Genomic DNA, 15,261 nt, shown 5'->3' with positions numbered 1-15,261 from the left:
AACGCACTGAATACCTTCTTATGGCCTTCCATGGCAATAATCACACTAGTCAAGGCAAAGAGACCATAGTCTGCTTTCAAACAGGTGTGTTAGGCCATTCTGACTTTATTTCACTGTCCGAATGGTTCCATTTAAACATCCAAATGTACAGCATTCTTCAATCTTATTTATGGATGGAGATACAGACATCCTTTCCAACATCAGTCATTACAATCTTTTGAACACAATATAATTGAAGTTAATCCATTTAACAGCAGAGTTCAAGGCCTTTCCAAGGGATTTCATACAATTTTTAAAGTCTTTTCAAGACCGAACTGCTGAATTAAAATTCTTCAAGCCTGCTGAGCTGTGTTTCACAGTAATATCCCAGAAATGTCTGTCACAGGAATACCAGATTTTGGCGCTTGGTCTTACCAGATCGTCAAAGATGTCCTTCTGATGGACGTGGATGGTGATGAGAGTCTCATACTTGGTCCTCTCCATCTTGGTCATCTCTCGTGTGGTCTGCTCAATCAACATGTTCAGAAGATCCAGGAACTTCTGGTTGGTAGTGGTCATCACCTTCTTGTCTGTCCGCGCGTTGTTCAGGGCGTCCTCGGAGTCGCGGGTCCAGATCATCTGTATGCCCAGTAGACCAACCTGCACAGAACAACACCCCGTCTAGTTCATATTCATCAGCAAACACTGCGATTGGATAACTCACACTGCGCGAGTTCGGAAAAGGGCCCACTTTGAAATATTGGTATGAAAACTATACCTTTTTCAAGTCTAAATCTCATATGAACACATCTAATAACTTTCATAACAATTTTCACAAATTTTCCCCATTTCAATATATGTCAGAGGGACAAAAAAGGCCACTATTCTATTGAGGTTTCTTACAGGCTTATATACACACTGGGTCATAAATCCTAACACCAGAGCATTTTAAATTGGCTCTGATGTCATCAGCCTTCATGTTTTACACTACTCCGCTTCCAGGCGCCCACGACATTGTGCCGAGGATAAGTAAAAATCTAGTATTCTTCATTGACGAGTAGCATTTGAGAACCATAACTAGTTACAATCTTTGAGGACTAGAGTAAGGTTTATGTAAGGTTTAAGCAACCAAATTTCTACGTTGAAGTTATGAAGCTGACCTCTTCCTTGAACAGGTTACATACAACGGACACCCACCTGAGATGGGAAGGTGTTCTCAAACTCCAGCAGGTTGAAAGCCGGGTCCTGGATGGCTACGGAGGCTGTCCTGATGATGCCATGCAGTGAGCGGCGGCCATTGTTAAGGAGGTCCCCAAGCCACACCTCGACATTACCCTGGGCATTGACTGGCTCATCCAGTAGAACCTGTTCACCCTCTTGTGAGTTGATGCCGAGGATCTTATCGTAAACTTTCTCGTCAAACGTGACCAGGCGGGTGTTGTCAAACACACTCAGGAGGTGGTTCTGAAGGAACAAAAGAGTTCTTGAAGTCAAATGCATCAACGGACAAAAAAGTCAACAACAAACTGTACATACATTTCTCAGTAATGGGGATACTCAAATGTCAAAGGATGGTATGTCAGGTAGATTTCCTATAGTATAATGTATCACATCATCAATATTTCACTATCTTGTCCTCTTGCATTCTTCCCTCGTAATGACCACACCTTGAACTACTGAAGATTAATGTATAAGTTTCACATACTAATGCAGTGTATTGAATTATGATGAACTTTATGGGTCACATATTGAAAATTTGCTATTATGGAAACTACAGTGTAAACATGTTCGGTCAAGCAATCATATTTTCCATCTATAAATGTAAGTGTTGGTACAAGTATTGGGGACCTGGGATGTCTTAGACATGTTTCACTTTGATGAAGCTCAAGTATCTTGCTGAGAAACCTAGAGACATAATCACAGTGATTCTGGGATTTGAACCCATGAATTTAGGCACCTTAGGCATCTGGGGACATCCCTGTGACCCTGCCCCTGCCTGGGTCAATGCCCTTACCCCTGCCTGGGTCCCTTCCCCTGCCCCTGCCCTGTTACAGTAGACAGAATGAGGGACGAACACTGCCTCACCTGGATAGTGTGTGAGTCACTGGCCTGTCCGAGGATCTCGAGAAGAGCAGGGTCAGACACAAAGAAGAATCTGGGGAACACCAGACGTTTCTTCTCCAGGTAGCCAGTGAGAGACTTCTGGCAGATCTCCAGTTGTTCCAGGAGATGTGGCAGCAGCTGACTCAGGGTGTCGTCACCGACGCAGCACACGACCACGTTGGGGTTCTCATGGGCACGCTGCATGATCTTCTGCCAGGACTTGTCAATGTTGCTGAACCGCTTGGCTTCCTGCCAATGACAGATTTACATCAGTTAACAAATCAATTTTGGGGTCGCCAATTTGATGACTATCCTCAATAATCTAGATACATCATGTTGACTGGGTTAATGAAAACAGTTTTTACACTTTGCTGATCCACTCAACTGCTAAATTATTAACTAAAATTAAAAAACCAAATCTTCATCGCCAATTGATCCAAGCAGACCAAACCGAATTCCACTTTTATTTCTTTCTGTGAAATAACTTCAGCTTAAATAGGGATACAGTAACACTAAAATCTATAGAAAATGATCCCAATGGACAAGTGGGACTGAAACATTTTCTGAAAAATAACTTTGTATGACACCTTTATTTCTTCAAAGCCTAGTTTACTACATTCTATCAATCAGTTTGTTGATCAAATCAACACATGCTGTGCCGGACACCTACCTGTGGCAACTGTTTAGCAATGTCACCACCCACAAACACAGCCTCCAGGTAGATCCACAGGTTCTGTACAACCAGCCAGTTCTCAATGATCTCAGTGGTGCCGGTCAGCTTCTGCACCCACTCCTGTATACGGGGCTTGAACGGAGCGTTGTATCTACAGACAGAGTACATTCATCAATTGTCGTACACAGCAGTCTGTGGAAAATGGTTCAAGTTAAGACTAAACGCACTGAGAAACACTTGAAATATCAACAAGAATGTCATTAAGTGATTTCAGGAAAACTGGTTTTACAGATTTACCAATATAATGTAGTGTGTAGCAGATCTAAAAAGCACTTTTTTTTATGTTGCTGCATGCAAACTTATGTGTTGACCCCAAATATCATAATAACAAAAAGGAGAAATTGAAAATGACCAACAAACTTGTGACTTCATCATGCTTGTTTGTCAATGAACGAAGGAGACATTTGTTAAATCTGGCACCATGTAACTCTGACATATGTGCTTCACGAAAATGGCACACATGGCGTCATACTAACAAAACTATTTGAAAAACAGTGCTTTGAAGAACGGATGTTTTATTGAAAGAAATAACAGTTTGACCAAACAGTCTTCCTTTACCTGTTGCTGAGCAAGGAGCCGAGCACCATCAAGCTGTCCTCCATCAGTGCCACAGTCTCGGACGTCGTGTCACCTGAACAGAAAGTAATGCACTATAGACTTGCCATTCAGTCAAACAGACTTCCTTAATCCAGTCAATATTTCTTTGCTATTTTTCTCCATGAGGTAAAGTGTGTGCCTACCCTTGAGAAGGAGTTCCCCCCTGGTCTTGAAGTTGGAGAACTGGAAGTTCTGGGCACTCCAGTCATTGACCACCATCTTCAGCTTAGCTTCAATGTCCTTCTCCTTCACAGCTGAGATGCATATGTCCTGCAGCACAACGCACAACAGTCAGGAGAATCACAACAGTCACTAGTTCTATGGTCTTGCTTGGTTCTAGTGTATGTAATTCTAGTGTTGTCTAGCTCTAGTGTATGTAATTCTAGTGTTGTATAGTTCTAGTGTATGTAATTCTAGTGTTGTCTAGCTCTAGTGTATGTAATTCTAGTGTTGTATAGCTCTAGTGTATGTAATTCTAGTGTTGAATAGTTCTAGTGTATGTAATTCTAGTGTTGTATAGTTCTAGTGTATGTAATTCTAGTGTTGTCTAGCTCAAGTGTATGTAATTCTAGTGTTGTATAGTTCTAGTGTATGTAATTCTAGTGTTGTCTAGTTCTAGTGTATGTAATTCTAGTGTTGTCTAGTTCTAGTGTTGTCTAGTTCTAGCATTGTCTAATTCTAGCGCTGTCTAGCTCTAGCGTATGTAATTCTAGTGTTGTCTAGTTCTAGTGTATGTAATTCTAGTGTTGTATAGTTCTAGAGAATCTAACTCTAGTGTTGTCTAGTTCTAGTGTTGTCTAGTTCTAGTGTATGTAATTCTAGAGTTGTATTGTTCTAGTGTATGTAATTCTAGTGTTGTATTGTTCTACAGCATCTAACTCTAGTGTTGTCTAGTTCTAGCGTTGTCTAGTTCTAGTGTATCCAGCTCTAGTCTATCTAGCATGTCTCACCTCAATGTCCTCCTTGTACTGCAACAGTGGAGCCTTCATCAGGTCTCGCAGAAGGAAGTTCTCTGATTCCACATCAAATGTGTGTCCAGTGATCTGTGCAATACGTTCCCAGTGACGGGTCATCATGGCTTTGTTGGACATCATCTCAAGGAGTGGACAAGTCTCATTGAAGTCATCAATAGTCTTCCGCAAATCCTCATAGGCCTGCCATTCCTTCAAGGCCTTTGGCAACTTACGGCACCTGCACAAAACACCAGATCAAGTCATCTCGTCACAACGTCTAAATACAATGGGGCATTTTAAGATTGTGCTGTATGGGCAAGTGTTGGTGTACATCTTGAATATTTGAAATTTTCAGAGTTCCTAGAGTGAAAGTGTAAGGGTTTTACCACTATTCGAGCAATATCCCCAGAAATGTACCCATGAGAGGAGTCGAACCTCAGCCTTAGGTTGACAAGAAAATTCATTGACCTCCAGACAACCCCACTGGCCCTTACAAGAGGTACATTAGTACTGCTGAACCCTTACCTATTCTGGAACTCCAAGAGCTCTCCATTGATCTTCTCAATGTCAATATCCGACCAGGCGATGTCGTAGTACCCGCTGACGTTGTCCAGGACGGCGTTGTACAGCTGATACAGCTTCTGGAGGAGGTTCAGCTCCTTCTTGATGCGGAACAGTTCGGGGTACTCGGTCACCTGCAGCCCAAACAACTCCTCACCACCATTGTAGGTGACATACTTCCGCCACAGCTCGTCAAACTTGGCTTGGTAGATGTTGAGACGGTCCGAAGCCTCACTCGGCAGAATACCCTGCTCCATTGGGCCCCTGGAATCAGAGTGAGTGGGTTAGGAGATCCACATATATACAGTAGTGTTACCTTACAATTTGACAGCACAAACCTGAATTTGGAACTGAAAGTGATTGACAAATCTTCCTATGACATCAGCTTCCGATTTGAAATGGATGTCCAATCAATATGTGTCAATCTGAGGATGTACTTTAGTGACTTGAAACCTCTGACATTTTTCACCATATCTGCATCCCTCATATTTTTATCTTCCGATTGCAGTCTTCATCTTGTGACAGAACACTGATGCTGTTTTTATGTAGACAGATCATTACAATAGTGGAAGGAAATCTTCAAAACAGTTCATAGACTGTGTGTGACACCTTTGCTATCAAATAGCCTGAGGCTTGAGAATGGGAGTATGAAACGCTGAAGGCTAGTTGAACGAAGGTGGTGACACAAGTGATGCATCATGGACAGGGTGTCAGTTTCAGGAAAAAATCAAAATAACAACAACAAAAAGACCAGTTCTATCTACTTACGTCTTGTCATAGTCACCGACAAATGAGCCGACATCAGCAATGTACTGTTCCACGCCAGCAGTGAGGTCAGACTTGAACTCGGGCTGAATGACCAGTAGATGTTCCTGGACCACCTCCACCTGTAGGTACAGACACAGTCCATCCTTTATCAATCACTGCATCTCACTAAGGTTATCAGTTTAACATTGATTCCTAAATAATAATAATAATAATAATAATAATAATAATAATAATAATTAATAATTCCTAAATGAAAGTATTGATTCCTAAATCAGTCTTTCTGCACTGAAACAAAGAAACCCATCAACTGTCCTAACACCTTGAATAGATGACATTATCTTTTGACTAACGAGGTGAGGACACAGGTAAACTAGTGGTTGATAGTGTGAGCATCATTCCAACACTTAGCACCCATTGTGACTACCCGATGCCTTGTGGCTTTTACAGCAAGGTGATGCCCTTGTTCTTATTTGTTCCAACCTCACAAGGGGTTATACATTCCTTCTCTCTTCAAATTTCACGCTAGTCTGCTAGCCCGAGACTACTAAATTGTGCTGATGACTGGCAAAAATCTAAAGATGGTAGTTGACTTGTGGCATTTGAGGGCTATAATAATGAACCAGTTCTCAATGTTTCAATTTAGCTACAAATTGGGACCGAATAAAACTGACAGAAAGCACAAACAGTCAGAATAGTAAACATTCTTGTCTTGTTCAAGCTGGACTAGCTACAACACTGAGGACTAGCGAGTCTTTATAAAATTCGAACTTATAATGAATGAGCGAGTGAATTTAACGCTGTTTTGAACCGTAATGGATTCAAACCCACAATCATTATTTCTGGCCTACCCAAGGGACACAACTCTGCACAGTGAATTGCAGTGCCTTAGAAGACTGGGCCCACGTCCCCACTGAGTTTTACACTAGTCATCTGAACAAGTCATAAATACAAATCTCCAAGACTGTCCAAATGTGAATGTTGATTAGCCAAGCATCAATTAATAAGCTACATCACAGTTGACTATCCAGCAAACAAGTGGTTGATAACATGAGCACAATCCACACGATCTTGTCATGACATGCCTTCCAACAACAACAAGGCAGGTCAACTATACTCCTGGAAACTGGTATTAATGTATGCACTAGATAAAAAATTCCAAATTTTCAAACCTGAGTGTTAAGTTTCTTCCAGATGTAGGCCATTGAGTCGACTCTCTCTGCATTGCCGTCATTGAAGAAGATGTTCACCCGATTCAGCAGAGCATATGTCTCCTCAATTGGACCCAGGGTCATATCAACACGGATCTCATTTTCTCGTATTTCAGTCAGAGCGGCCATGGCGCCTCTCACATCATCCAAATCTTTGATTGGACGACTAAGTCTCTTCATGAGGCTGTCAATGAAGTCCAGAGTCTCATCCATCTCCCGACCACACTTCTCGTTGAGGGCCTTGGCGTAAGCATGCTTCCAGTTGCGGGTTTCCGTGACCAGCGCTAGTTTGAGAATGTCGGTCAGGAACAGCACGGAACCCACGCGGAAACTTGTCTGCATCTCTTCAATCTCTAGCTCCAGACGCTGTGACATTAAGCATGCAGAAAGTCTGGTGAGTATCACATGCAGATAGGAGTGAGATGGGCTTATAGCAGTGAACAGTACTCGGTCATATGTCACGAAGTGGCAATGCTGTTTGACCTGAACTTTTACTATCCTGAGAAGTGATAAACTACAACATCTGGCACATGCCTTAACTCCACTAGCCCTCGGGATGCCAGCCACACAAAGCGGTCTGTAAACTCTTGAGTCTGTGACAGACAAACCAGTCAATGATATTCTTGTAACTTATCATGTCACTGAGCCTGACCACCCAATCCAACTTACTCACATCTTACGACAAGCATTAGATTACAGCAGACCAGTGGTACAGTGGACAGAGAATATGACTGGAGAGCAGAAGGTCGGTGGTTCCATCCCGGCCATATCATACCAAAAGTTAAAAGAGGGTTCTTGACAACATATTGCTACTGTCCCTGGCGCCAAGGATTGGTCAGCTCAGAGTCAGGACTACTGGGCTAAAATAGTTTGTTATATCGCTGTGGTATCCATGTTAAACTGCAGCGTGGTATCTCATAGGCTGACTACAAAACCGGCGTTAGTCTGGACGAGTTCAAGCAGCCACACACTCATGTGCTGTATAAGTGCAATGATACTGAACGTGACATTAAACCCCATTCGCCCCAACTAACCAGGTCCCCACACATCTAGACCAGTGTGAAAGTGAATGTACCTGATAATACTTGATCTGCGCTTCAATCTCGGACATGATGGGTTTGCTGGCCATGAAATCCTTCACCTTCTCCTCGGGCTCCTGAAACACAATCACGATACATCTCAAAACACTCATCCCTGGATACCCTGCTGCTGCAGTGCAGCATTAACTAACACAATCACGATACATCTCAAAACACTCATCCCTGGATACCCTGTGGCTGCAGTGCAGCGTTAACTAACACAATCACGATACATCTCAAAACACTCATCCCTGGATACCCAGCTGCTGCAGTGCAGCATTAACTAACACAATCACGATACATCTCAAAACACTCATCCCTGGATACCCTGTGGCTGCAGTGCAGCGTTAACCTACAAACATCATCATAAATGATGTCACTATCAACTTTAATGCATCACATCTTTTACAATCTTTTGAATTTCTTTGAGAAAATAATGTCATTAGATGCAAATATCCCCCAAAAGATTAGTCTGTGGTTTTCATGAACCAAGAATACAACACTTTGTTACAAGTATTCCTGGTTTACACAACTTGAGACACCAAATTAAAGGCCTTTGTAAGCCAATGATCATGAGGTGTAAAGTAAGGGTGCTTTCAAACAGATTTAACAGGACATCCTTACATCATTTAATTGTCAGAATGTCTCCATATGTATATCCATGCACCAGTATTTCAATAATATTTACTGACAAATCAATCTAATATGTTGCTACAAGATGGAGTCAGGCATTATTAAAGAAAATAATAACATATTTACATAACTGTACCATTGTTGCCAAATTCAAGACCTTTCATTCTATTACAGAGCATTTTCAATGCAGACTACAATTTTAGGCCTTTTCAAAACCCCAATGCAAAATTCAAGATTTTTTCAATCCAGTGCGAATTCTTCCATCAATCCTACCACACTCTTTTTTCTTTTTGACAAGATGACAAAAATGAATGAGTATTGTTTTCTTCCCATTGCCAACATAAAATCCCATAGTAACTAAGTCATGGAAACAGAGAAGGATGTGCTGGCCGGCCATACCTGAGCCCAAAGTTCAGAGTACTGAGTATACACTTCCAGTGCCTCGTTGACGTCTGCCTTGAATGTGGAGATGATGGAGTTTAACTGGATAACAATCTTCATCACATCCTTGTGCTCGCTGATCACCTTGTGCAGGGGCTTCACCTGGGCGGTGGGAATCAACTTGGCTCCCTCGTCAGCTTGTTCTGCAGCAAGCAGCTCCAGCTCCTGCAAAAAACCTCAAGTTGAAACAGAATACCTCATCCTACAACTGTATCCTGCACATTAGGGGCGAAACGATACATCAGTGCATCGTGAGTTTTCATGCGAAGATACGATACGATACATTATTTACTAATCATTTAATGACCCCCAAGAGTTTTGTCAGTCAAATACTGCAAAATGTGTTGCAATTAGTGTTTCAAGTTCGCTTCCAGAAACAGACACTACAAACATGTGCCTACAGCTAGCCTTTCCCCTTGAATCTGCTCTGAAATATTTAAAGTCAAGAATTTTCCATGGGGTTTGAAGAAAAAATGTGTATCGCGATTTGTATTGTATCCTATGTATCGCAATACGTCTTATCGTGACCTATCTATCGTATCGTGAACTTCCTGTATTGTTTCTCCCCTACTGCATATGTTGATATTATCACTGACGTTACTGCTTCACAAGAAGGTGGCATACACAAGCAATGAAAGTTATATTCTGGCAAGATTTCTGGGGCTGGACTAATTAAGTATCCTGTTTTATGGTAAAGTTTCCCTTAAATATTTGCAATAGTGACCAAAACATTATGACAAATGTCTTTGACAGGGATATGATGACATCCTCAACCAGGTCAGCGAGCCTGACCACCCGATCCCGTTAGTCGCCTCTTACGACAAGCATAGTCGCCTTTTACGGCAAGCATGGGTTGCTGAAGAACAATTCTACCCCGGATCTTTACCATTACACAAACCTGACATTTTTATTCATTTCATTTTGAAAAACAAATTATATTGGTCAGGCCTGAATTTAAATCAACATTTACAAAACCACAGAATATGGTAACACGACAGCATGATTATCATGAACATGTTCAGCATACACATAGACACGACAAAAGTTCATGTTCAAAATCATTTCTGAAAATGCAAATGAAAATTATCCAAGGGAATCCATACCAAATATTTTACTGAATTGTCATGTATGATGGAAGTATGAAGTATTTACAAGAAAATGACACAGCCATCCCATAGTACAGCAAAGCATGTGCAAACCAACAATTCCAGAAATGTGCTTAGTCAGCAACACCCACAAAACAAATTATGTCGTAATGCAAGATGCTTCATCAGCCAGAAAGCATCAAGCATAATAGTGAAGTAGAACAATACAGAGCACTAAACAGAATTCTAATATTTGCAAGATCTATTAAAAAAAACAAACCCAAACTATTATTTGTCCAAATAATGTTGACGCAAAAGTGGAATTGTACTCTTTTTAACAGTACAATAGACCAATTGGTACTCAAGAATGTCTATACATTACTACCATGACTACAAATAATAGTGATTTGTATCAAGATACAGCATCCAAAATTAAAGTCCGTCCTGAGATTCTTGAGGTCTTCTCTGGCATTTTAATCTAGGTTCCACTAAATCTGAAACTGTTAACATTAGACACCCCACCCCACCCCACCCCACCCCACCCCACACCCACTTTCATACTTAGTTTAGAACACTCATTATACACCCACCTATAGATAGATGTTCGCATGTTAGGTCTATGACACTAGTACCCTACAGATAAAATCAATTTAAAATGCCATACCAAACCAGAGCCAAAGATGCCCCACAAACTAAACCGGCCTATCACTGACACATGCACCAATAGTGTACTAAGCGACTAACACAACTGTGCACAGCATCACGTGCAGCACAACACAATGTGGCCATCACACAGTCACACCAACCTTTCTGTCTGCCTGAAACCGGGAAAATACACAACACCATTACCATGGTAACTTGCACAGGTTATAGGTAAAATATAAATACAGCTTGCACACAGTCATCTTACTCCAGTACTTAGATCTTGGTAGGAACATCATTAGTTTTGTCACTGATCAATTTATGCTCAAATTCACTACATACAATGGACAGGGCTCTGTTATACAATGATGCTCAAAATCGAGATGCTATATAGATTTCAAAATCAGACAAGTTTGTTGATCATATTCTTTTTTGCAGTCAAGTTCAGATACTGGTCCAAATAATATTCTAATCAGATGCTTTTTGATGGGTCATTTATGTACAGGCAATTTGACCTAAATTGACATAAAATATAACTTATACGGTGGAACTCCGCTTATCAGGACCCCAATTATCCAGAAGGCCTATCTACCAGACAACTTTTATGAAAAAAGAAAAATTAATGTATGAAATGCCCTGTTTTTCTGAAAACATTTCTGATTTTTCAAGAACATGTATTCATGATTAAGATGCAATTCTTTTTCATTTGTTTTACTTGAATAAAGAGAGCATGTGGTGAGCTTTTTGAGTTGAGTAAGGGGAGCTAACTCTGATCAGTTTAGTAAGTGACTCAAAAATTCAGAAATTAAATTTATCTGGAGGATTTCCTGAAAATAGGAAGTGTTCTGAATGAGGGGTTCCACTGAATATATTTGGTGATTGTATCTGTTTGGAAGCTGTACGGAAGCTGTATTTACTCAAACATCAGCAGTAGGCGACTACCCATTGTTAGTAACACGTTGTTAGTTTGCTGTACAATGGTAACCAGACAGCCATGCAATGATACGTCTCTAGTCTATGCCCCGTTCCATAGGGTGATCTGGAGGCTACAATCATTGTGACACTCTCATAAACACAGATCTTCTTCTCCAATAGGATACCTCTATGAACCAAGATCTGCGGACACTCCATAGGTCAGCTAGATTATTTCTGAGCAAACTTTGACCACCCAATCAACATGAAGGATGAGTGGGTTCTTGACCCGATTAGACAGCAGGTTTCTAAACAATCTGGCTAAATTTCATTACAACAATTTGAAAATGTTTATCTGTACAAATGAAAACCCCTACAAAACACAAATATTCATTTGATCATAGTCACTCTTGGGTGTAGATGTCATGCCGCTCAGAAACACAGAATAACATCCACTACAAAATACTGTCAAGGCTTCATTTGTTTGCAGTCAGAAGTTCACAATTATATTCATTTTTGAGATTCAAAATCCACATGTTTGTCTGAAGACTCCAATCTCTCATACTGAGAATTAAGAAGCTTTGATGCTGATTACAAAGTTCACCTGATGTGACTTCAGGTGTCCTTAAATCTTCATGTACAGATGTATTGTACTGGAGGAAAAGATCTGATATAAATGAGAAGGAAACAGATATGCGATCCCTGTAGCTCTAAGATGACTTTGTGGAAGACGGACCTCCAGTCTGTAACTTGTTAAAACATTAGTTATCTAGGCTGAAGCTATATCAGTGTAGTTTGTAAACTACCAGCATAGAGTACACACACTTATGTACACTGGATCCACATTGATCTAGAATACAAGCAATTGTTCATGCCGTTCCAAATAATTCTTATCAGAAATTGTTTTCATCCTCGTCACCTACATGTTCATTGGATCAATCTGAAGAATTGTGCTTTCATTTTCTTAAGCAGAGGCAGGAAATCACAATTTGAAAGAATTGAAACTTGTGATTGTCTTCCAAGATCAAGTGGGATAAAATGTGTAATCAGATCACTAGATCGTGAAAATGGCAATGATATTTTATGCCAGTCTGGACCATTACTGAACCAAATAAACCAAACGTTGGTCAGTAGTCGAGTCTGGCCAAGTGAACCAATGACTGATAGCATGATCAACAATCCACAGCATCAGGGAGGGGTGACACACTATCAACCAGGTCACGCAGTTGACCACCTGATTCCTCAAATCATGGATGAAATCAAGATCAACAATCCCTGCATCAGCATACGATGTCCCACATCAGGTAAGTAATTTTGACCACCCTATCCTAAAAACAAATCTGGATGATACCATGATCAACAATGCACAGCATCAATGTATGACACTAAACGATGTTCACACAAAGGCAGCTCTTGATTGACATGGAGTGATGGGGACTAATTCTGACCCGGAATCCCCAGGGTTCTCCTACTCAAGCCTGGGGTAATAAAGCCCTGCACACTAGAGGATGATCCCTACCTTCTGCTGCTGCTTCTGCTGCAGAGTCTGGTGTTCCCACTGTGGGATGTTGGCCGAGGCCTTCAGGATGATCTGTACGGCCTTGTTGAGGGTGTGTTGGAGGTCCTCCAAACTTGGCTTCATCACAACATTGGGGATGGCCAGGATGACATCAGCCTTGAACAGGGGAGGCTTGGGGTCCTCCTTCAACTCATCCCCCATAGTGTACTTGTTGGAGGCCTGCAGCCGACGCTTGATGGTGTCCAGGGACAGGCGGGTACCTGGGAGAAGTCATCATACATACAGAGGGTGTATGGCTTAACGCCACTTTGAACAGTGCTTGCATGTGTCAGCTTGATTTAGGAGGGGAAGCCCAAAATGAAGTAGGTCGTATATACCACTGGAGCATGGGTACACTGCTGACAAACCTAGAAAGGTGGGCAACTTTGGGATATGAACCCATGAATTTGAACCCTTCACAGGATTTTGGCACTCCAAAAGGAGGCAACTCTGCAATGTCATGAAAACATTATATCTCTTCAACTGACCAATCAGCATTGAGAACTGCTAAAATGCACATGTGCAAACATCACAAAGGTATTCGCTTCCATCAATTAAGCCTTATGGATAATAATACTCACACTTGACAAGGGCCTCGGTGTTGCGCTGTGTGAAGTAGTTTAGGAGGCTGTAGTAGGAACATGGCTGACACTCCTGGCAGCGCTGCTTCTTGTTCTTGGTGTCGGGCTGAACGCAGGCGTAGCCATCGTCCGGTGACAGGTGTGTGCGCTCCTCGGGGAGCAGCTTGCCCTTCAGAGTACTCACCAACTCATTGACTGACTTCTCAACCAACTGACTCTGCCTGGAAAGCAAGAAGGGTTACACACATAACTACACCAAATACCCGTCACAGCTTGCTAGTTAAATATGGGAGAAAAGCCTGCATATTGTTTACATGTCTACAACATTAGTGAATCCAGTAAGTCTGGGTATGGTGCTGACAAACCATGGACCAGGGAGAACCTGGGATTCGAACCCAGCTACAGGGTTCGAGTTAACTGCTGGCCCGTTGCCAGGTAAATTACAAAGGGCTTGCTGAAATGCAAAGCTGATGGCCTGTCTGGCGAGTCAAAATTTCGCCCCTTCTCAGTGTTTGTTTAATTTTTTAAGAGGATCATCTCGGTAGAATGACAACCGTCCGCCATTTTGTAATGTTGTGTAGAACAACTTCTTTATTTGCTCATAAATCACAATGAAATGAGGCAAACGGAAGCCAAGATTTAATCTCAGAGTGGAGGAAAAAACGTTTTAGAGATGAGGAGTTTGAATCTTTTCAGAGCCTACGGCTACGCGACCTCAGCTTAAGCCACTTCACAGCCTCAGCCATTGAGTTGTAGGCCAGCTCGTTTGGAGAAGGGCCAGTAAGTTTTAAAAGGAGCAAGCCCTGCTGGCTACATACAAATTTGTTGTTAAGCATACTCCTGAGCTATCCTGGCATGGCTTAGTGATGCAACTGGGATGTTTTAGAGGATGGGACCACCCTTGCCTTCAGCAACTATTGGTAGTGATGTGTACTTTGATGTTTAGCCTTGAAAACTGTCGTCAAATGAACACGCATCCTTGCCAAGCCTCTGACACAATCTTGGTAAAACGGTTACTCAAGAAGACTTACGTTGCTAAAGATTCTGATGCCTGCTTGACGATGTCCTCTGTGATTTCCAGGAACTTTTCAGCAGGAATGGCCTCATCCTCTGGCAGATCACAGAGTGCTGTGACGGACATCTCCTGGAGAACGGCCTCGATACGACAGTCAAGGACATCGTTGACGGTCTTCACCAACTTCTCAAGGGAAGACATGTCCTCATAGATTTTGGAAGTGTCTGGAAAATGCAGATACGATTTATATACTGACAATTATTGAACAAAAATAATTTTGATGCTGTTCAAACAAAGCTTAAAAAGTGCATCATAAAAGATTAGAACTGAAAATATTACACTGAAACACTGAAATGAGTGAATGTTGTTTGCCATGCATAGTCATATGGACTTAATGACATCCTCAGAGGTTA

At 41.6% G+C, this 15,261-nt stretch overlaps 1 protein-coding gene across 2 annotated transcripts in view; it reads right to left on the bottom strand.

The window, feature by feature from the left end:
* The window catches only part of LOC124133546 (dynein axonemal heavy chain 5-like), a 73,676-nt gene that overhangs the window by 37,248 nt on the left and 21,167 nt on the right, over positions 1-15,261 (bottom strand). The window contains exons 21-36 of one of the 2 annotated variants that reach the window (XM_046497979.2): positions 14,865-15,072; positions 13,834-14,054; positions 13,214-13,473; positions 10,947-10,958; positions 9,014-9,220; positions 7,978-8,058; positions 6,864-7,268; positions 5,695-5,813; positions 4,891-5,190; positions 4,363-4,603; positions 3,556-3,682; positions 3,374-3,446; positions 2,753-2,906; positions 2,065-2,331; positions 1,177-1,443; positions 415-639 (exon numbers count right to left, since the gene is read on the bottom strand). In XM_046497979.2, the coding sequence (XP_046353935.2) occupies positions 415-639; positions 1,177-1,443; positions 2,065-2,331; positions 2,753-2,906; positions 3,374-3,446; positions 3,556-3,682; positions 4,363-4,603; positions 4,891-5,190; positions 5,695-5,813; positions 6,864-7,268; positions 7,978-8,058; positions 9,014-9,220; positions 10,947-10,958; positions 13,214-13,473; positions 13,834-14,054; positions 14,865-15,072 (3,167 nt within the window). The remainder of the gene's footprint in view (positions 1-414; positions 640-1,176; positions 1,444-2,064; positions 2,332-2,752; positions 2,907-3,373; positions 3,447-3,555; positions 3,683-4,362; positions 4,604-4,890; positions 5,191-5,694; positions 5,814-6,863; positions 7,269-7,977; positions 8,059-9,013; positions 9,221-10,946; positions 10,959-13,213; positions 13,474-13,833; positions 14,055-14,864; positions 15,073-15,261) is intronic. The other variant, XM_046497980.2, reaches the window with a different exon arrangement.

The sequence above is a fragment of the Haliotis rufescens genome, unplaced genomic scaffold (assembly GCF_023055435.1).
Source record: "Haliotis rufescens isolate VD_foot unplaced genomic scaffold, xgHalRufe1.0.p SCAF_5, whole genome shotgun sequence".
Classification (NCBI taxonomy): domain Eukaryota; kingdom Metazoa; phylum Mollusca; class Gastropoda; order Lepetellida; family Haliotidae; genus Haliotis; species Haliotis rufescens.
Note: the sequence above shows the minus strand (reverse complement) of the source record. Positions and strands in the feature narration are given on the sequence as shown.